General features: G+C 39.3%; 1 protein-coding gene across 2 annotated transcripts in view; it reads right to left on the bottom strand.

The window, feature by feature from the left end:
• The window catches only part of GLCCI1 (glucocorticoid induced 1), a 110,182-nt gene extending 94,444 nt beyond the window's left edge, over nt 1-15,738 (bottom strand). For both annotated transcript variants that reach the window (XM_027968481.2, XM_060414510.1), the window contains exon 1: nt 14,759-15,738. In XM_027968481.2, coding sequence (XP_027824282.1) covers nt 14,759-15,215 — 457 coding nt within the window. In that variant the 5' untranslated portion in view covers nt 15,216-15,738. The remainder of the gene's footprint in view (nt 1-14,758) is intronic.
• Between the last annotated feature and the right edge of the window lie 6,562 nt (nt 15,739-22,300).

Here is a 22,300-nt window from a genome sequence, read left to right as displayed (position 1 = left end):
TCAGGAAAAAATTCTATGGAGATGGGAGATGGGATAAGACATAGAATGGGATAAATGAGGGAGGAGGAAAGGTTAATAATTATGCTATAAGGAAGTTAAGAACCCAATCCAATGATGCTCTGGGTCTGAAAGTCTTAACCAATGCTGCTGTGTTTCATACTGCCAGTAAGCAAATACAAGAAACTATTCAGCTGTTTCTGTACCAAATCTCTGAGTTTAAATTGGTGGCTCAGACAGTAAAGAGTCTACCTGCAATGCAGGAGAGCCAGGTTCGATCCCTGTGTCAGGAAGATAAGATCCCCTGGAGAAGGAAATGGCTACCTACTCCAGTGTTCTTGTCTGGAGAATTTCCATGGACAGAGGAGTCTGGTGGGCTACAGTCCATGGGATGGCAAAGAGTCGGACACGATTGGGCAACTAACACACACACAGTGATAATGATACTTCTAATACTATCTTATCACGTGGGGAATAATTAAAGCACATTACCTAAATTTGAAATTACACAGAGTAAAATGTAGTAATAAATCACTGCTTTTCTGTCAGCACTGAAAAATATACTAGGCCACCTTTTCAAAGCATGTGATATATTCTACTATGTGAAACACAGGTGGAATATACTTAAGTGAAAACTTATATATATAGATGGTAACAAAATCAGCAAGGAGGTAAAGAGCATGAGCAAAACATCCAAGGACAATTATAATGATATTTTAAAGTATTTGGGTATGTAAACTTGCAGGATGTAAGGGTCATGTCTATTTTAATTTGCTATATACAGTTACCACCTTAAAGAATACCCATTCCAATCAGTGGAAATGCAATAACTACACCTTTCAATGCTTGTTTCAACTTTGAATTTAAATACCAACATAATCTTCTGCTCAAAAATCACAAAGCCAATTCCAGCAGAGAAAATTATCATACACTTGTTAAGAAAATTAAACTACAGACAACTGAACTGTCATTCCAAATTGTTAGGTGACTCAGAAAGGGGAATTTCTATTTAAACCGATCAATCTGTATCTAAAAACCCATCCAACAAACTTATTTTTACCAAAGAGTCCTGAAGTAAATACTACAAAGAATTCAGCTTTTAAGACATGCCTCTAGAAGGAAATATAATTGTGTTAGAAATAGTAAATTTCTCTATAACCACAAGGAAGATGTTCAGAATTCTCATCTAGTTAGATGTCCACTGCTTTTATCTTACATGGGACAAGTAACATAGAGCTCTAAGTAACTAACACTTAGTATAAGTCACTACCATTTAGTATATTAAAATTACTTACAGCATTATGAGAAGATGACCGTGAATTTCTACTCTACATGGCAAAAGTGTCAGGAGCCAGTGATTATCCAGCGACTGTTGAGAAAGGAATGTGAACTTTGCAGCATTCTCTCTCTTATATACATACACACACCACACTAATGGATACTGTGCAGACTTCAGGTATAATCGGATTAGGTGACCAATTAATCTCTCTTTTTTTTTTAATCTGTACACAAATTTTTGTAACATTTTATAGAAGAGATTTTTATTTGTAATAGCCCCAAACTTAACCTCAATGTACTCCAATAAGTGATGGGTTAAAGAAACTGTGGTACATCCGTGGATCTTGGAATTCTGCTTGGCAATAAAGGCGAACAGACTATCGGTACTCTCAACAACTTTGATACATGTCAGTGGCACTATGTTGAGTGAAAAAGAGCCATGCTCAAAACGCCACATAGTGTATGATTCCTTTTATTTAACATTCTCAAAATGACAAACTTATACAGACAGGACAGCGGTGGAGAGGGGGAGGGAGCGGCGTGACTGCGAGGGGCAGCACGGGAGGGGGATCTGCATGGCCTCCGACATCTGTGATAGAGCAGCTCTGCGTCTTGATTTCACTGGTGGCTACACAGATCTGCTGCACACGCGATAAGACCGATACACACATACAGCATCAGGCACACCAATATAAAAATCCTGGTTTGATGCCATCCTTTAATTTTGTAAGATATACTCATTAAAGGAGAAGTTGATGGAGGATACATGGGACTTCTCTGTACCATCTTTTCAAGTTCCTGTGAATGTTTGTTTATTTTTAAATTTCTATTGCAGTGAGGTTGATTTACAATGTTTTGTTAGCTTCAGGCGTACGGCAAAAAGAATCTGTTATACATATATCCACTCTTTTTTAGATTCTTTTCCAATATAGGCCATTATAGAGTATTGAGTAGTGTCCCCTTTGCTATACAGTAGGTACCTGTTAATTAATAGTGTATATATAGTGAGCAATTAATTTCTTAATCCTTAAGTATATAGAAACCTTTAAATCAGACTATAGAAATATACAACTATAAGGATCATAATCCACAATGTTAATCATATTTCTAGTCTAATTATGCTGACTTATTGCCTTGTCTTCTTGACATTAATAACAGTAGCAGGTTTGGTGAAAGTTTCTCATGAAGGAAGAAATATTTCCTCCATGAAACTGGTTAGGAAAGGTTTGGTAGGAAATTATAACTCAAATAGTAACTTTTTTTATAAGGACAAAATAATCCAGTAAAAAAAAAACCTGGAACATTTGTTGAATTTAAAAGCATACCTTTCCACAGAAAAATGTGAGAAATAGGATCATTAGTGCATATGAATTCTTTCCCTTTTAGGGGTTATCTGAATACAAAATTTCTTATAATTTTAATACTCACACTAGAAAGGGAATGGAAGAGATCTATTCATGTTCATTTATAACTTCTTAGGATATTAATTCTGCTAAATGTCAGTAGAACATTTTATGTAGCAATGAGAAATTACGCTATTCAGTAATATATTTTTACAACCTCAGATGAACCTCAATCTTGTGTAATTGACTTCCTAAAAAGTTTGTATAAATAACACTTTGGTAAATTGAATAATTTTACTTGCACATAAATTGGATATTCTCTTAAGCAAATAACCACCCCAAAATCTGCTCTATACTTTAAAATTTTTATATTATAATAAAGCAGAAATAAATATGTAATTCACATTCTCCTACTTGGAGCTTAGAATAATCATGGTCTTTATGACAGATCTGAAAACATTTAAATTTTTAATTGAGTATGTCCACAGTTTTTGGCATGATGGTTTTTTAAGTTTCTCCAAGTAGAACAGCTTCAGAAGCTGATTTCATGTTAATTCCACAAGGCTAGGCCAAACTTTAGCAGAATATTTTAATATGTCTAGGCAGCAATACAGCTTAGACCTAGATATATTAGAGAAGCCACAAGATGATGCTCTCCTAAGGTTCATCTAGTAAGGGAAAAACACATATAAGTATTCAGTATTCAAAAAAGAATACCAAAAAGCTCAACCTAATCTTGAAAGAGAAGCATAGGAACATAATAATTCATATGTGAAGTTCAAGGCTCAGAGAAAACAGTGGGTCATATTCTTGGCAGATTTTAAATAACCTGAGTTTGTTAAGAAATATAAATGTGAACAGACCAACTGCACCTAGAACACGTATTCTTTAAGGGTTAAACAGCTCTTCAGACATAGTAGAGACTCAAGAAATAGTTATTGTGTGAAAGAGAGAGAAAATCCACTAGTTTTACCCATCAACATACTATGAACAGCTACTGCAATACCTGAAAATAAAAATTTCTTGAATGAACAGTTATCACTGAAATTAAAGCTGTATTCATCCCTGGTGGCTCAGACGGAAAAGCATCTATCTACAATGCGGGAGACCTGGGTTCAATCCCTGGGTCGGGAAGTTCCCTGGAGAAGGAAAAGGCAACCCACTCCAGTACTCTTGCCTAGAAAATCCCATGGATGGAGGAGCCTGGTGTCTATGGGGTCGCAAAGAATCGGACACGACTGAGCAACTTCACTTCACATCCTTTTTGTATTTTAACCAAAAAGAGAAAGAATGAACAAATGCAATCAAACTGACCAGGTGTTTTTCAATAACAGGTCGCTTAGATATGTAAAGAATGACCAGAATTTTAAATAAGGTTTATTTTAGGCTCTCTGATCAAAATATTGCTGCATATTTTAGCTTTTCCCCAAAACATTATTTCTGAGCACAGTCTATCTCCCTAATTTTACAACTCTAATGAAACTGCATTTAGCAGTATTTGCTAATCCCTGCTTAGTAAGTATTAGACACTTAAATGAAACAACCTGACCTTAAACAGGAAAAGGACAGTTGATTCTTCTCAGAGTACCTTCAAAAACCCTTTAGTAGAAAGAAAATGACACTGTCAGAAAACTCAAAACTATCATAAATAGAATTTGTTTATAGATTACCAGCTAATATAGAGAAAAATCTCTATTTTACTATGATCTTTTATACCCATTTATGGAAAGATCATTTCACAGGTTACATGCGCACAGCAAACAGTTTTTAAAGGTAACTAAGCAACTGAGCTCTGTAAGTTTTTTTTATTATTTTCTAAGATACAAAGATTACTTCACTAATCCAACTTATAAACTGATGTATTTAACTAGGAAACTACAGAAGAAATGTCATGAGAAACTTTATCACACAGACTCTATAAAACACTTTCAGAATCAGAACAACAATAAAAATGTCATGTCTAATGTTACTTATGAAAGGATCTATATTCCACACTATCAAAGAGAGCATACAGTAAGCGCAAGGGACACTGAAAACTGTCACAACATCCTGAAAGAAGTTGTTAAAATGCAGATTGAAATATCTTTCTACATCACATCAGCAAACCTAGAAAAAGGAAAAGAGCCCAAGGAGGCATAAACTGAGAAGACAGCACACCTTACTTTGCCATGAGAATGAAATATAAAAAGGTACTATTTTGAATGCTGAAGAGCTGTCAAAGAATGGTGGAAGTTAAAATCAGTGTTATGCTTGAATGGAATCTTATGATGCTTTATTACAAATGCAAAGGTTACATTATCAAATATGAAAATACAAAAGGACTCATTCTACCCAGATTTTGAGATTTCACATGAAATCTAAATTCTGTCTTAACAAAGTATATTTTACAGACCAAGGGAAAGGCCTGCTAATGACATAATAAAGTTCTGAAGTGCTATGACATTCTTATATACATATCTGAGGCCTGAATCACTGGGAATACTTGCAGCTATTTTAAGTTCTGTGGACCCTAGAGTTTAGTCCCATTTAGCTTTCTCTTCACCCAACCCCCTGCCAAAACTATTTTTGGCCTTTCTGTGTCTTAACTATATAAGCAATGGGATTACCCATTGTGCATGTTTTCCTGTCCCATAATTAACTGGGTTCCAAAAGCAACTTCCAGCTAACCTGAAGTCAGGACTTAGAGAGTTACATGGCCCTGTCGGCCTCTGTGCATGCCACCTGACCCTGAGCAAATTACTTAACCCTTCAAGAGAGAAGAGAGATTATAAAAGTTATCTGTGAAGAGAGATTGTAAAAGTATTATGAAAGTATTCTACACTGAGTTCTGGTTAAGACTAGTTGCTCAATACATAACTAATTGTACAAAGAATCATCTAGTTTATACAGTGCCACAGCAATGGAAACAGTATGGTACTGGCATAAAAACAGACACATAAACCAATGGAAGAGAGGGCCCAGATAAATAAATCTATGCATATTTGTTGCTGTTCGGTCATTAAGTTGTGTCCGACTTTGCAACCCCATGGACTGCAGCACCCCAGGCTTCCCTGTCCTTCACTATCTCCCAGAGTTTGCTCAAACTCATGTCCACTGGGTCAGTGATGCCATCCAACCATCTCATCCTTTGTCACCCCCTTCTCCTATCCCCTCAACCTTCCCCAGCATCAGGGTCTTTTCCAATGAGTTGGCTCTTCACATCAGACCAATGGCACAGAAGGCCCAGATATAAAACTCCACAGATATATGGTCAACTGATCTTTGACAGAGGTACCAAGAATATACAATGAGAAAAGGATAGTCTCTCTATACATGGTGCTAGGAAAACTGGATATCTACACGCAAAAGAGTGAAACTGAACCCTATCTTATACTGTATACAAAATTAACTTGAAATAGATTAAAGACTTTATAAGGCCTGGAACTGTCAAACTCCTAGAAGAAAACATAGGGAAAAAGCTCAGTCCTGGCAATGACATTTTGGATATAATACCAAAAGCACAAGCAACAAAAGCAAAAATAAACAAGCAACTAAAAAGCTTCTGCACAGCAAAGGAAACAATTAACAAAATGAAAAGACAAGTTATGGCACAGAAGACAATACCTGCAAACCATACATCTGATAAGGCCCTAGTATTTTGGATACATACATTTGCTATATCCAAAATATAGATATGGAATTCATGTCACTCAATAGCAGAAAACACAAATAAGCTTATTAAACCATAGACAAAAGAGAGCAAAGTAGACATTTTCCAAAGATAACATACAAACGGCTATCGAGGGTACATGAAAAGGTGCTCAAACATCACTAACCAGAGAAACGCAAATTAAAACCATAATGAGATACCATCTCACACTTGGTAGAATGGCTACTGTCAAAAAAGATAAGAAAATAACATATGTTGGCGAGGATGTGGAGAAAAGCGCACCCTTGTACACCACTGGCGAGAATGTAAACTGGTGGGAATGGGAAACAGCATGAAGATTCCTCAAAAACTTAAGAATAGAATAGAACTAACATATAATCTAGCAATCTCACTCTGAGTATATACTCACAGGAAATAACACCAGGATCCTGAAAAGATACCTGCACTCCCATATTCAATGCAGCATTTTCCACAATAACTAGGAGATGGAGAACCTCTGTGTTCACTCATGGGGGAATGGATAAAGAAAATATATACACACAGGTATGTGTACACACACAAGCACACGCGCGGATTATTACACAGTCTTTTAAAAAGGAAATCCTGCCACTGGCAACAACATAGATGAGCTTGGAGGATATTTTTCTAAGTGAAATAAGCCAGACACAGAAAAACAAATACACAGGGAAAAAAACAATTATGATCTCACTTATGTGCGTAATCTTAAAAAGTAATTCACAGGAGAGAGCAGAATGATGGTTGCCATGGACTGGCAGGTGAGGAAAGTTGCTGGAAGGGTACAAACTTTAAGTTGTAACACAGGTAAGTTCTGGGAACCTAAGGTACAGCTGGTGACTGTAGTCAGTAATACTGTATTGTATACGTGGAATTTGCTAAGAAGAGATCTTGAGTGTTCTCATCACACATCCAAAAAAAAAAAAAGGTAGCTCTGTGAGGTGATAGATATGCACTTATCTTAATTATGGTAATCACTTCACTTTGTAAATGTATACCTAATCATCAAACTGTATACCTTAAAATATATACAACTTTGTCAGCTATACCTCAGTAAAACTAGTTTAAAAAATTCAAAATCATCATCTAGTTTAATAAACTTACTTTTCCTTTCCATAGTAGACTCTTTTCCTTACCCAACTGAACTCTTAAAAAGCCCACCCATCTCATTATAAAGAGAGAGAAAATTAGATGAAGATTTAGAGACTTACTGTAAGTCAAATGTTAGAAGTGGATAAATAACCTAAGTCTCTTGACTTCAAATCTAGTTATTTTTCAGCGTACCTTTTTGTTTCTAAGGTTCTTTTATGGAACCATTTGGAAAATAATTTTTTGGTCTTTAACTTGATAAGAGAAAAAAGCCAGGTTATTCTATCAAGGAATATATGTGGCCACACACTGTTTCATTCCACATTTATCAGGAAAAGACACTTCCCAAAGCAAATTTACAGCATCAGTAATAGGGCATGCTCATTCAATCTTATATTCAAAAGTATCTATTAGCAATCGTAGGTTTTAAAACTAATTAAGCTACAAAGAGTTCATTGAGGTTTTGTTTGTTCTGCTTAAGAAAACAATTGTATAATGATTTTAGAAAGCATCTGTTTCACCAAATAGTTAGTATTTTAGTAATCTAAAAGTTAGCTATGTGAAGTTCTCCCTGCGGCCATACTGGCTAAATAAGGGGCTATTACTGTCAGCAGGAGATAGATACTTGATCTTTAGTGACACTAGGCAGCAATCTGTAGCAGTTTTTGCATTCTTGTTATGAAACACATCCAGAGTTTCTTAATTCTAGTATCTTGGAAGACAGTTTTGGACACCAGTCTTCCCACACAATAATGAGTCTCACAAGTTTAACTCATCCTTGTTTTTGGTAAGCCATCATTAAAGTACAACATAGTGGCATTTCACTAAGTTACAAACATTCAGAGTTCAAACCCACAAATTGCAGGGATAACTATTAGCTTCTTAGGGGTGAGGGGCTGAATTAATCCAGCACCAGTTGCTGGGACTATCACCTGAGACCAGAATCTCTGCTTAGTGATTCCTGAGACATTTACCAGTTTATCGCCACATATAACTTTTAATAATCATGGGGAAAAGTACTTCTCACTATAATACAATTCAGAAACAGTACAGATCCTAGAAGTACACAAGGCCAGATACAGCCAAGTTCATATCCTTGACCCTTCAGGAACCAGGATTTCTCACACACTGTCACTTAAACCTGCCTTCTGTCTCTCTGTCTCTCTGTCTCTCTCTCTCTGTCTCTCTCTCTCTCTCTCTCTCTGTCTCTCTCACACACACTCACATACATTCTCAGGCTTTTATGTGACAAAGAGATATGACCAATCCAACCATATTTTATTTTAGTTACAGTCACTAACCTAGGTCTTACATTTTTAGACATTCTGAAAATGTCAAAACATACTCCAGCACAGTGTAACAGTGCTGTGGAAGCAATAGAAAACCTATTCATTAGTAACTTTTACAGCTCAGAAATCACAGCTAATGACCAGTATCAGAGTCTTCTTTCAATTAGGAGCAACAGGATAATCCTGTAGAGTGAACACCGTATCTAGAATCAAAAATTAGATTTCAAATCCACTTTCTTGATGAATGAAAGTATATATTGCCTTAAGCACTCACATGTTTTCTTCCTTTCTACCTACATCTTTAGAGATACAACATAATATTGGAGAGGTTACTGAGGTATCTGGGGCTTCCCAGGTAGCTCAGTGGCAAAGAATCTACCTGCAATGCAGGAGATGCCGGAGACGTGGTTTCAGTCCCTGGGTTGGGAAGATCCCCTGGAGGATGAAATGGCAACCCTCTCCAGAATTCTTCCTTGGGGAATCCCATGGACAGACGAGCTGGGAGGGCCACAATCCATGGGGTCACGAAGAGCCAGACACGACTGAGCAACTAAGCATGTAAGATTGAGGTATCCATGAACTTGCCTGGTCCCGCCACCTGCCACAGTAACATTTACCTGCGGTAAACACCACAGCTTAAAGGTATCTGCCATGCTTGCTCCTACAAAAATGAAATACTAGAAAAATGTCTTTTCCACAATTTGTTCATAATTAAGGATAATCCTATTTTCTTCAAAATTACTATAAATCCATTATGTGTGTGTGTGTGTATATATATAGGTGTTTTTTTTTGTTTTTTTGCAAAATAAACGCGAATCTTGTTCTAGAATGAGCCAGATGAGTGATGAAGTCATTGTAGTTCCAGGAATTCAGACGAGGGGTAGAAAGGGAAAGCAAGATGGCTCCTGGCTCTTCCATCGGTTTCTCAAGTTTTTTACATCATAGATGACAGTGTGCTCTCTGTCTTCCACTTACTTTAAGCAAACCCAGCTAGCGACAATTATGAGATAAGCTCAACTTCTTGTTAAAAAAGAACACAGGACAGAAACAGCACAGTGATTTGGTCTCTTAGACATTTAATAAGAGAACAAAATTATATACTGAAGACAAAAAACAGCAGCAGCAGGCACAAACCCCAGACAGGTGCTAAGGAAAATCCTATCAGGGGATTTAAACTCTGGAGAAAAGACTAAACTAAAATTAAGAATAACAAAGTCATCAGTAGATACGTCTTGGCAGATTATTAGCTACATGTGAAAGCTTTGATAAAATGGGCTTTTAGCAATGTTTTAAATTTCAGATTTAAGAAAAATCCTCTCCTACTAGCCATTCGTTGAACATTGCCGTTTATTTCCATTGTTATTCACTGCCATGGAGCCCAATTACTCCTTTATTTTCTTCTTCACATTTAGTCTGCATTAGCAAAACTAAAAATCACAAGGATACCGTTACCCTTCAACATTTCCCCAATATATAAATCCTAATTTGCATTAAACCCTTGAGGAAACATACACTGTGGTGAATGAAATGTCCTTCTGTAAACAGTAAATAATGAAGTAATTTTTAGCTAAATATATGTACATATAACTTTACATACAGTTAAACTGATCAAGGCGCTTTTACAATACTAGGTGTATACAATATTCAATATGCTTAGAATAATAGTTATTTGAGAGGAATGTAATCTTTGAGCATGAAAAAGTTTAAGAATAAAAAACTTCTATAAATTCACTTAGATCCATTTTGCTATTGACCCACTGATGTAGAAGTTTTATTACCATAATTAATGGGAAAAATTAATGAATGCTGCTGATACTTAGTGTAGTTCTCAAAAGCTGAAAATCTTTCTCAAAAATCAGTATTTGAAAGCTATCTCTTTAGGGAAAAAAGTCAAAGCTTTAATTGTCAGTATATTTTTCAGTCTAGTATAAGAAAGCTTTGAAACAAGTAACTCTAAGCACTCTAGGAAAACTAATTTTAAAAGTGGGGGCCACAGGAGTGCGAGAACATAATTTTCAAGAATATTAGCCTGAGAAGTAACTTTATAATATAAGAGAATGTCTGAATATCTTTAAAATGGGGGGAAAATGTAATTAAAAATGCTGGAATTCTACAAATTGAGCACAGCACTAAAAATGACTCAAGAGGGGAAATTTAATGAAAAGATAAAAAACTGAAAGCAAACTGACTGATTAAAACACATACACACACACACTCTGAAGGCAGTCATTCAGGATTATATGTTAGTTGGCTTTGTATTTTCTTTTAAATAGAATAACTTCTTAATGTATAAAACAATAAAGCTCTCAAGACACTCATGAAAAATTCTTATCAAATTTCACTCTAGAGTTAATAATCTGTTAGACTATTAGGCCTAAAAAAATCTATTATGTTAAATCAGGAATTAACACATGCTGTTTTCCATAGCAGGAAATATATAAAATTATAAGCTCTTCCATGTTTTTGTTATTAGGTTTGGTACCCTTAAAAATAAGTGGTATTCTACATCCAGAGTGCTCTAATGCAATTGTCTTTATATCTTTTAGAATTTATAATTCATCTCAATGCTCAGTCCTTACAGAAAACCACAAAAGGACGTGCAACTGCTACTTACTGTCTTGAACAGTAAAACTGTATTTGTTCTGTTTTTGAGCCCATAGGTTTTGCTTTATGACGTTTTCAGAATGAAGCAAATTTATTCTATTTTCTTTTCACTGTTACACATGATTTCTAAGATCATTAATTTTAACACTAACATCCTGTTACATTCTCATTTGAGTTGTTCTATTTATCTCAAAGGTAGACTTACATATTACCATTACAAAAAATAACTATTTGCATAATACTTTATGATTTTACATCTATTACAAACACATCACAGGGAGCCTGAGGATGCATTCAGTAGCTTGTCATTCACCACTTCAAGACCCTTCAGAACTAAACAAGGGGGAGGGTGACATTTTGCTAATGGCAGAAGTAAAGAAATGAATATAAATAACAAACTTTGAAGTTTTAAAAATGCAAACTAAAATTTTTAAAAATGCAAACAAAAATATCCATATGCATAAACAAGATAGTTTCAATTTATAAAACCTGGTGATATCTGTAGAGAGTAAGGTGTTTGGAGATTTATGTATCTTCTATTATGATAGCCATTTAAATTATCTAAAACTGTGCTACAAAATAAAGAAAATTAACATCTTCTTGCTAAATGTTATAAATTATACCATATTAAAATTGTACCTATTTACATAATTCAGCTTTTTCTCAGCCTTGTGAAATAATCTGATTATCATTTATTACTCTAGACTTAACCCTATAAATATGCATAATAAGAATGTTTCAGAGGGAGATAATAATGATCTAACATGTTTAGAAATCATGTTGTTTCCTAACTTCTTGGTAAAACAACTACAAAGAAAACTGTTTACAGCTTCTGTATTTTCTTCCATAACTACCAGTCCAGATAAAAAAATACCGAGTGCTGTTATGTCACCTCCAGTCTAAATGCTCATAGCACTTGAAGCTTTTTGTAAACAATATGCCTCTATACTAAATACCTATCCCTGAGCCACTAGCTACGTAATTTAACATTTTTAAATGTAGTTTTAAATGCAGCATAATACTGTCTTAAATACACACACACACACACACAGGGGAGTGTGCAGAAAAGGAAGGAGGTGGAAAGCAAGAAATGGAGCACGTTGTTGTTTTTCATTCATGCAGTATAGTGATGTCAGTGTCTGCAGCAGCAGCAGCAGCAGCAGCAGCGGGAGGAGCCTTGACCTGTGGAGGCTAAAATCCACTGAAGTCAGAACCTTGCAGAATTCAAAAGAAACTGGGTAGATAATCGTTTGAAAAAATTGTTCAACTGTTCATAGTATGAATTTTAAATAGCAAAGTAAACAGAAAAGATTTAACTTGAGTAGAGAGGAGCAAGGCGGGATGTGGAGAAGTAACATAAAGATAATATCATCAGGGAACTGGGGGCAGAAGAACCTACATTCAAAATCACTTCAATGTAAGAAACTGACAAACTACTTGATGTTAAAAAACAACAGAAAGGCCTCTTCTAGTCCCTGTACAAGCTCCCTGATGATGCAAATTTGTCTCCTGCACAACCAGACTCAGAGAAGTGTTTTCATCATGATTGTGTTAAAATTGCATTAAACTCAGATGTGCCGTACTACAACAAAGAGGACAGTTTAAGTCTGGTCACAAATTTTATTAAAACTACTTGATGATGGACCTTGTAATTCCTAATCAATTAAGACTTTTGGAAGATGCAGAAAAAGCAAGTTGTACTACGAACTACTATAACATGCTAGTGATTATCAGCAAAAGGGGAGGAGGTAGTAGATGGCCATCATATTGTTGCAGGAATTGCTCAAACTACTCTTACTACGCCCACAAAACCCTCTGGACAGAATCTTTCTGCAGTGCTTATTTTATGGCTCTCATATTAGTCCTTAAAGAAAGTCCCAAAACCCAACGGACATACTGTTGAAGCTAAATCACTCAAAAACGTATGTAACTGCCACTGTCTTTTCATTCTGTTACCTTTCATTTCATACAGTTCTAGAAAATGAGCAAGGGAGTCGCATATGGCATTAATCTGTTAGAAAATGGTGGCCTTTTCTATAAAATACAGCCAAAGATGTGTGTTCAGTTGTGGTCATTATTAGGGCGATCACGTTGTTTTCATTCATTCATTCAGGATTTGCTGGAGGATGTCAGTTTCTGCAGCTGGCTTGACCTGGGGGAGGAGTAGGGGAGCAAATTCCTTCTGGTGCATACAGATTACAGGATGTGTTTCTTGGTGCTCCTGTACACATACCACTGCACTATATCCAACCCTGCCTTCACCATCAAGTGGTCTGAAAACAAGGGCCTTAGCAACATGCAAATTACAGGTCCGAGATACTAAAACAAAAACACTCAAACTGCAGTCTATCTTACTTAACACAATCACTTTCTCCAAGTCCAAGACCCTCATTGAGAAAACTCCATGAAAAAAATGCCACATACCATATAAAACACCATACAGAGCTCCACAATGACTTCCTCCCAAGCAGAGATTTTTCCTCTGTTAGCGGTATGATAGGGTCTCTCCACAATGCAGCAGCAGCAGCATCTGTAGCCCTAACCCGCTATCTCATCACATGAGCTACTACTTCTTTACATCCCTGTTTTGGCTTATCTCCCTGTTCTCCCCCAGGACTCAACCAGATCATGCACTATGTCCCTAGAGATAAACCAAACCACACCAAAACACAAAACATTAAGGGAAGCGACAGCATCCACCAGGTCTCCATTGCCTTTGACAACTAACAGAAAAAAAACTCGAGATCCTTTAACAGCTCAACTGAACTGTTAAGTGTACTTAAAAATGGAAGGAAAAAAGTGAGCACACTCCACAAATAGGTCCTTAGAAATTTACCACGCAAGTCTCGAGTTGGGCATAAACTGTTTTCAGTGCAGTACCGCCCGGATGCATATGACTATATAAAGTAGAGAAAAGGAGACCAAAAAAAAAAAAAAAAAAACCAAACACTATACACTTCAATTGCACATCCAAAACTGTCCCCTCTACACACCCAACAGGATATCCTTACATCATAACTAGTGCCTCCACCCCTCCAAAAAAGAAAAAAATTACCCCGGTAGGCAGAGACACATTATGGGAACTTTGTAGGAAAGCACAAAGAGGTTGTAGAGATTACAACCACCACCTTATCTGCTGCCCGAGTTGGTGTGCGTGTTTTTTTTAAGTGTTTCACCCAGCTCTTCCTTCCCCCACTACAAACAGCAAACACAGGAGTGAGCTAATCAGCTCTTAAACTGAAAAACCTTTCGATGCAGGCGTGTGATGGTAGATAAAAGCTGAAGGGGCGGCAGAAGGGTCAAATAAAAGTTGCTCTGCAGTCCGCTCCTCCGAGCCCCGTAGCGACCGCAGGGGGGTGAGGTTCCCAAAGCCACTTTCACACCTTCGATAATGCACTAGCAAAGAGAAGCCCGGAGAGGCTGAAGTTTCCACGGAGGGCACCGTCGGGGAAGGGAGACGTAGCCCGGGAGGACGGAAGGGTTGGGCTCGCTACCTCTGCAGACGGGCGAGCCGGGGCTCCGTCGCTCAGGTGAGTTGCTCCTCCGGTGGCTCTCGGGGGACCGTCTCGGGCGGCCCTTGGCCCGCGGCGCCTGCTCGGTTGGGGCCGCGGCCGGCGGCGGCGTCGGGCTGGGCGGGCTGGGGCCGCGGGCCGCGCCGGGCCCCGGGAGGCTGCCCAGCGAGGCGGCGGCGGCGGCGGCGGGCGGGCGCGTGGGACTGTGCTGGCTGCCCCGCAGGAGTTGGTAGGGCACCGTGGCGCGGATGGGCTGCAGCAGCCGGCCGGCTCCCGCAGCTGGGGCGCAGCCCACACCGCCGCCGCTGCCGCCGCCTGCACCGTTGCCGCTGCCGGTGACGGGGGCGGCGGGCGGGGAACCCGCGGCGCTGCGCCGCATCCTCTGCGGCGGGGGATGAGGGGTCTGAGAGGAACTGGAAGAGGAGGAGGCAGTGGACATGGTGGCTCCGCGGGCCCGGGACGACGCCGGCCGACACCGAGGCGCGGAGCGGGAGGCGCGCGAGCGTGTGGGAGCCGGCGCGATAGTGCGTGCGAGTGTGTAAGGGGGAGGGGCGGGGGTATCGGGGAGAGGGAGGAGTCTCCCGGCTCCCCCTTCCCGACGCGCACCCCCGCCGCCTCGGCGAGGGGGGAGGGGAAAGCTGCGAAAACAAACGTCCAACGGCCCCAACCGCCCGGCCGGGCTCGCAGTGGCGGTCACGGCTGGGGCCGCAAGGAGCCCGAAGCCGCCGCTGCCGCCCCAGGCATCGCGCTGACAGGGGAGAGGGGCAACCGGCCGGATCACGCCGACTCGCGGGGCTGCACGCGCGGGAGAGGCCGGTAGCTGCAAAGGGCCTGGACCCCTGCTTCTGGGGACCGGAGTAGGGGGAAAGGGCCTCGAGGTGCCTGGCTCTCCGCGGAGCCGCGCTCCCGCAAACGCCGCCGCCGCCGCCGCTTCTGCCCTCTCCTCACTCCAAGTGGCAACTAACCCCCTAACCCGTACCCCGCCCCCGGCACCGCCTCCCGGCGCTCGGGACCGGCAGCTGCCGCAACGAGCACTCCCATTGGCTCCGTCCTTCTCCACCAACGCTCTAGTGATTGGTTTCAGGGTAGGAGTGAGAGGAGCACCTGCCAATGAAAGTGGGTGTCCTACTCTGGAGGCGGGATATGAAGGGGTGGAAGAGGGAGGAGGGGGCTGTGGGCGCAAGGAGGGGCGTGAGAGTTGACAGCCTTTGAGCTGAGAGGGGGACTTTGATTGGGCTGCCTTGGGAGAGTGGGTCCGTACGTGTCCTGCCCCAACACCCACAGACACGCGTACACCCGAGGAAGCAGGTTACGAGGGCTCCACCCTCCAGGGCCGATTGTACTATATGATACATGGGATACATCAGGCAAATTTGACTTTGCAAGTACACCTGTTCTGATAGTGGGATGTTTTAGAATCCATCCCTTTCTTTCTAACTTTAGTAATCTGAGGTTTTGCGGCGGGCAGACTAATCGAAAGAACTTCAGGCCATCAGAAGCAATGTGTGGGAGCTGGATTGAACGCTGAGTGGATACTTTTACAGTTAACCTATGGAGTAAAAAGAGTTAGTCAAATCTTATGTTCCAAGATAATAACTTGGAATTGCAAGAGTCAACAAGGAGTTGTACATCATTACAGCATCAGTTAAATACATTAATGGAGGGTACCCTGTTGTCTTTCCCAGAAGCAGATGCCCTCTTGGGAGAAATAAGTACCAGACTTGATGTAACAATACACTGTGGTAAATTTCGTTTTTATTCTGCAGTGAAACTGAAGGGATACAAAGATTTTAGATGACTACCAGGAACCTAAGTTTACCCCTAAATTGCTCCTGCTTAAACCTTAAGGAACAATTGATTGAAGGGTCTACATCAGATAACCTCCCTTAGTTTCCATGAGATAAGAAAAGCATACCTGGTGGGTCAGATTGGTCTACTCTTGGTGTCTGCCCACAGTGACAAGCTTCCTCTGATTTTAGGCACTAAATGCAGGGATCACTTAGAGGGGCCATCCTTCTCAACTTCCTTCTGTGCTCAGAAAAGAAAGTATACCCGGTTCTGTAAAAAGTGGATGAAACCCACTTTTTCTGTAAAAATTCAAGAATTGCTCCCATTAAGACGAGTGACAGTTCCTCACTTTATCACATGCTAGAATAATAGTGAACATTTATTGAACATTTCATGTGTCGGGCATTGTTCTAAGACTGTTGTATCTGTTAACGCTTCCAATCCTTCTATAATCCACAACGTAGATACTATTATTATCCCCACTGTGTTCATATATGTTTGTTTTCCAGAATAATATATTAATTATGAATACAGTAAAAATTTTACTCTTTAAAATTTGGTATAATTGACCTATTGTATTTTTTTCCATCTAAAATAAAAGATTTCCTCATTCATTAGGAAATTGCATTCCTTCATGAGGAAAAAGAATGATAAATGGCTTCTTTCTGATGACTTTTTTGGAATATCAAGAACAAACATTGACAGATTAAAATAAAGTTTTTTTAAAGTTGCTGGTAAAGATCCAAGTTGTTGATTTGATTACAGCATGGTTTCATTATAGAAGTGTTATTTCTGGAAACAAACTCAATGCTTTAGATTACAATAATTCTAAGTTTATACCAATCCACAGCGATAATGATCAATACTTCAGTTCAGTTCAGTCTCTCAGTTGTGGCCGAATCTTTGAAACCCCATGGACTGCAGCATGCCAGGCTTCCTTCCCTGTCTATCACCAACTCCCAGAGCTTACTCAAACTCATGTCCATAGAGTCGGTGATGCCATCCAACCATCTCATCCTCTGTCGTCCCCTTCTCATGCCCTCAACCTTTCCCAGCATCAGGGTCTTTTCCAATCAACTTGATTTGGATCTAAAACAACCTACCTTTTAAAGGCTTTCTGTATTTGTTCAAAACTATCATACCAACTTAAATATCCAAAACAAATCTAAATGACACACAAAGAGAACCAGTATGATCTTAAAATGCTGTTTTTAGTTGCTGGTAAGTCAGTAAGTCATCATGACCTATTTGGATGTTCAGTCACCTCTTTACTAAAGATACCTTGGTCGTCTCTTAAACCTTTGTTCTCATGAAATAAATATTGATCTTTATGTGTAAGGAATTGTCTCTCTAAAGAAATGAAAGGTGGGCTAAAATAAACTAAACCCAGTATCTGCTTTCAAATGTCCACATGTTGAGGTCTTAATAGCATTTTCTTCTTAGTGAGGATGGGAGTGGGCTCCAAGGGTATAAATTTAAGTTTTTGGAAAACATAATCCCCAGTAAATTGGAAACCCCTTAGAAGGAAATGTGAATTTCTAGGCTAGAAGAGCATTGTTGTCATCGGACTGTGCTAGGTATGGAATGCATTATCTCTGTTTGTTGAATATAAGTGTAACAATCCCTGTAAATTCTGTAAATGTTAATATTGATAATAACCTCTTCTTTTGTGTTGTCCTGCCGGGAAGGAGACACCACTGAAAGCACAATCAGGTGGCAGGGGAAACATCTCTGTCCTCAGTAACCTGTGTCTTAGTTATTTGTGGAACAGATCTCACCATTAGCTTATCTGAGGTAGAACTCTTTTACACTTAATTCTTGATTCATATATGGTAATGGGCTGTATTACCCATTAGGTTACATTAAAACTTGGAATCATTGGCTGTGTCTGATTAATATGCAGTCCCGTGTGAAAAGAGAACGAGATAACCGTCGGGCCTACAGAGCTACCCAAACCCCCCTCTTCTAGTTTCATCCACATTTGCCAGGCTGTGCATCCAAGGCCCAACCAAATGTAAGAGGCAGTCCAGGCTGTCAGCATTAGAAATGAGGTCATGGCTGAGAGAAAACACTAAACAGATCTGCACTGATGTTCAGCTTAAGCTGATTAAACTCTCTTGTAGGTGGATTCTTTATAGCAACAACAAAAAGAGCCTTGCCTGAATTTTTGTCCCTGGCAGATGCTTACAGTAAAACTCCTTACTGCTTGTGACAGCCTACGTGCGCCTTTGCACTGGGTGTTCTCTCTGCCTGAGGAGTTCTTGCCCCAGTTACCCACATGGTTCGCTCCCTCAGTTCCCCCAGGTCTCCACTCAGAGGTCATCCCCTTCACAGTGAAAGCTTTTCTGAAAACTCTTTTGAAAATTGCAAGCACCCCCGAGATGGTCCCTACTCTCGATCATACTTTTCTTTCCCAGAGCACTGATCACCATCCACACATTGTATACTGTAATTATTTTTTATTCTGTCCGTGTAGAATACACCATGGAGGCAAGACTTTTTATCAGTTTTATTATTGCTGAATCTCCATAGTAGTGCTTGGTACCCAGTAGACAATATTTGCTCAATGTTTTTAAAAGAGTAGCAAATTTTAATCAGACTAAATTGTACCTTTCGTCAGAAAACAAAATTGACAATAACAAGTGTATGTGTATCACTGTTGTAGAGGCATAGCCGCAGGGTAGAAAAATGTTCCATGTGTCTTCTGTAAACTATACAGATACTCACACTGGGGCTAGCATTCAAAAGGAAAGCGTATCTTGTATTTCGATCGTTATAAAGGCAGAGTAAAAAATACTAGTCCTCGTGGCTCTTGTAGGCTCATCTGATGTTGAAAATGGAGAATGAAATTGGTAATGGAGAAAAGGCAGTTGAAATCTGCAGAAAAAAATAACCAACTGAAATTGACAGAGGCCAGTTGAGGAGGATCAGTTAGAGAATGACATCTGCTGATACGTAATTAGTTCTATCTCTCTATTGGGAGCAGTTATTCTCAAGAGGCCTGTGTGAGGGAACTGAAAAATACATAAATTTAATTAAGCAGAAAGGAACATTTCATGAAAATAATAATCATCTTACTTTGTTTCTTTTCCCCCCAGCTTTATTGAGATGTAATTGACATGAAAGATTGTGTAAGTTTAAGATATGTAACGATTTGCTACTTAGTGGAAAATAACATCATAAGGTCAGTTAACACATCCATCACCTCATATAGTTACAAACATTTTTATGATGAGAACTTTTAAAATCTATTCTCTTAGCAACTTTTAAATATTCAATTTAGTATTGTTACAAAAATAACCACTATGCCTCTCATTATATCCCTAGAATATATTCATCTTATACCTGGAATTTTGTACCTTTGACCATCTTTGCCCATTGCCCCCACTCTCCAGCCCTTGCTCCTGTTCTCTGTTTATACAAGCTTGGATTTTTTTTCTAGATTCCACATATAAGTGAGATCATATAGTATTTGTCTTTTTCCATCTGACTTACTTTACTCATAACGCCTTCAAGGTCCATCTGGGTGGTCACAAATGGCAGAATCTCATTCTTTTTATGACTGAATAATACTCCTTTGTGTATGCATGTCACATTCGTTATCCGTTCCTTCACTGATGGACACTGAGGTTGTTTTCATATCTTGGCTGCTGTAAATAGTGCAAGCATGGAAGTACACATATCTCTTGGAGAGACTGATTTCATTTCCCTTCAGCTATATACCCAGAAGTGGGATTGCTGGATCATACAGTAGTTCTAATTTTAAGTTTCTTAGTAACATGTAATGTAGCGGCTGCATCAATTTACAGTCCCATCAACAGTGCACAAGGGGTTCCTATGTCTTTATATCCTCCTCAGTACTTATTATTGCTTGTCTTTTTCATAATACCCATTTTAACAGCGAGGTGGTAGCTCAGTGTGGTTGTAATTTGCATTTCTCTGATTAGTGATGTTGAACACCTTTTCATGTACCTGTTGACCATTTGAATATCTTCTTCAGAAAAAAATCTCTACTCAGATCCTTCGCCCATTTTTAAGCGGATCGTTTGCTGTGTTTTTCTTCTTCTTCGCTTTCATATGAATTGCTTACATATTTGCAGCATTAACCCCCATTGAAATACGGTATTTGCAAATGTTTCTCCCGTGATGCAGGCTGACTTTCCGTTTTGTTGGCTGTTTCTCGTGCTGTGTAGAACGCCTTCTAGTCTGATGTAGTTTCACTTGTTTGTTTTGTTTTGTTGCGGCGCTTTGGGTATCATATCCATAAAATCCTTGCTAAGACTAACGTCAAGGGATTTTCCCTTATGCTTTGGTTTTAAAAAGTTCAGAAGAAGCAATAAAAATCAGGGGTATTTTCTTTTTTGACTGGTAAATATCAAAAGAGTAAAGGATGCAACTATTATTACCTGGATAGAAAACAGTGATGAGGACCACCAGTTTTTCAGCTTTCATCTTCACAGCAATTCCTGTCGCCAACTATGATGCCAGGGGCACATCCCCTGAGCTGGTATACGTGAGTAGGATTTTATCATTTAACTAACATATTCTATTCTACAAACCCAACACATTCGGAGTCTAAATAGACTTTGGGACCAGGAAACTGGAAATACTCTCTCTTTCCTGTGACATTTCATTTGTTTTGATTCCAAACCCAGTGTCAACAATATATGAGAGCAGTTGTGATCCTATGAAGAGACTGTACTTGATTATCACAGTACTATTTTTTTAATGAGAGTTTAGAGTAATTAAAATTTGTCATTGATTAATTTCCTCCTCTGTGGCTGAAGTTTACTTTTGACCACATAAGTGTGTTGAATGATTGTTGTTAAAGTGCCATCCATTCATCAGCACTACTTGACTAGAGAAATTTTTTTAATTATTAAAGAAATTTTGGTAACACATAATTTCCAGTGGCCTCCCCAGTATCCTGTTGAAAAGGTTCATATTAATATATTTAATAAGCCTGTATGAGGATTTAATAGCAATAATACTAGCATCAGGCTTTAGTAACTCCTCATCAAATTACTTATTAAATACCTTCAAAGTAAGACACTGTTGTATACTCGGTAAGGGCTGCACCTGTTCTCACACTTTGGTAAATTGAAATCCATCAGAGGTGGAAAGATATTTCTACAGATAAAGGAGAAACCATGTCTAAACTAGCATGGCTTCCATAGGAGCTATGCAGATAAAGGAAATCGAAGTAATGGGAGGGAAAGATCACTTTTGAGGAACAGCTCCAGTTGACAAGTGAAGTCTTGTCACTAGGAAAACAGAGGATGTGTTAGGACATGGTCGAGCAGCCTGCCTCGACTGATGGAAGATAAGGCTTGATCTGTTGATGACATGTCATGACATGTCGTGGAGGTTGCACTTTATTAAGTTTGCAGGGGGAGCTGTTGAAGATTCTTGAATTGGCGGGGGAGACATGAAAGGAGCTGGGCTTTATGAAGATTAATGCAAGAAGAGTCTACAACTTGGATGGAGACTGCAAACTGGAAGATGATAGTAGGCTTTGAGAGGAGTCCGTGGAAGTTTAGGTAACAGGAGTTAGGGGAGTGAGAGGAGTGAGAGTGGACATGCAGAGGGGGAAAGGTGCAAGTAATACTCCTTCTCAGCTGATGGACCTTGAAAGTGGGAGGTCAGACAGTGCTGAAGTTTCAGGCTGGGATGCCTAAGAGGATAGTGGTGGCTTTAATAGAAACAGGGAGCCAAGAGAAGGAGTAGGGTTGGGAA

This window comes from Ovis aries, chromosome 4 (assembly GCF_016772045.2).
Source record: "Ovis aries strain OAR_USU_Benz2616 breed Rambouillet chromosome 4, ARS-UI_Ramb_v3.0, whole genome shotgun sequence".
Lineage (NCBI taxonomy): Eukaryota > Metazoa > Chordata > Mammalia > Artiodactyla > Bovidae > Ovis > Ovis aries.
Note: the sequence above shows the minus strand (reverse complement) of the source record. Positions and strands in the feature narration are given on the sequence as shown.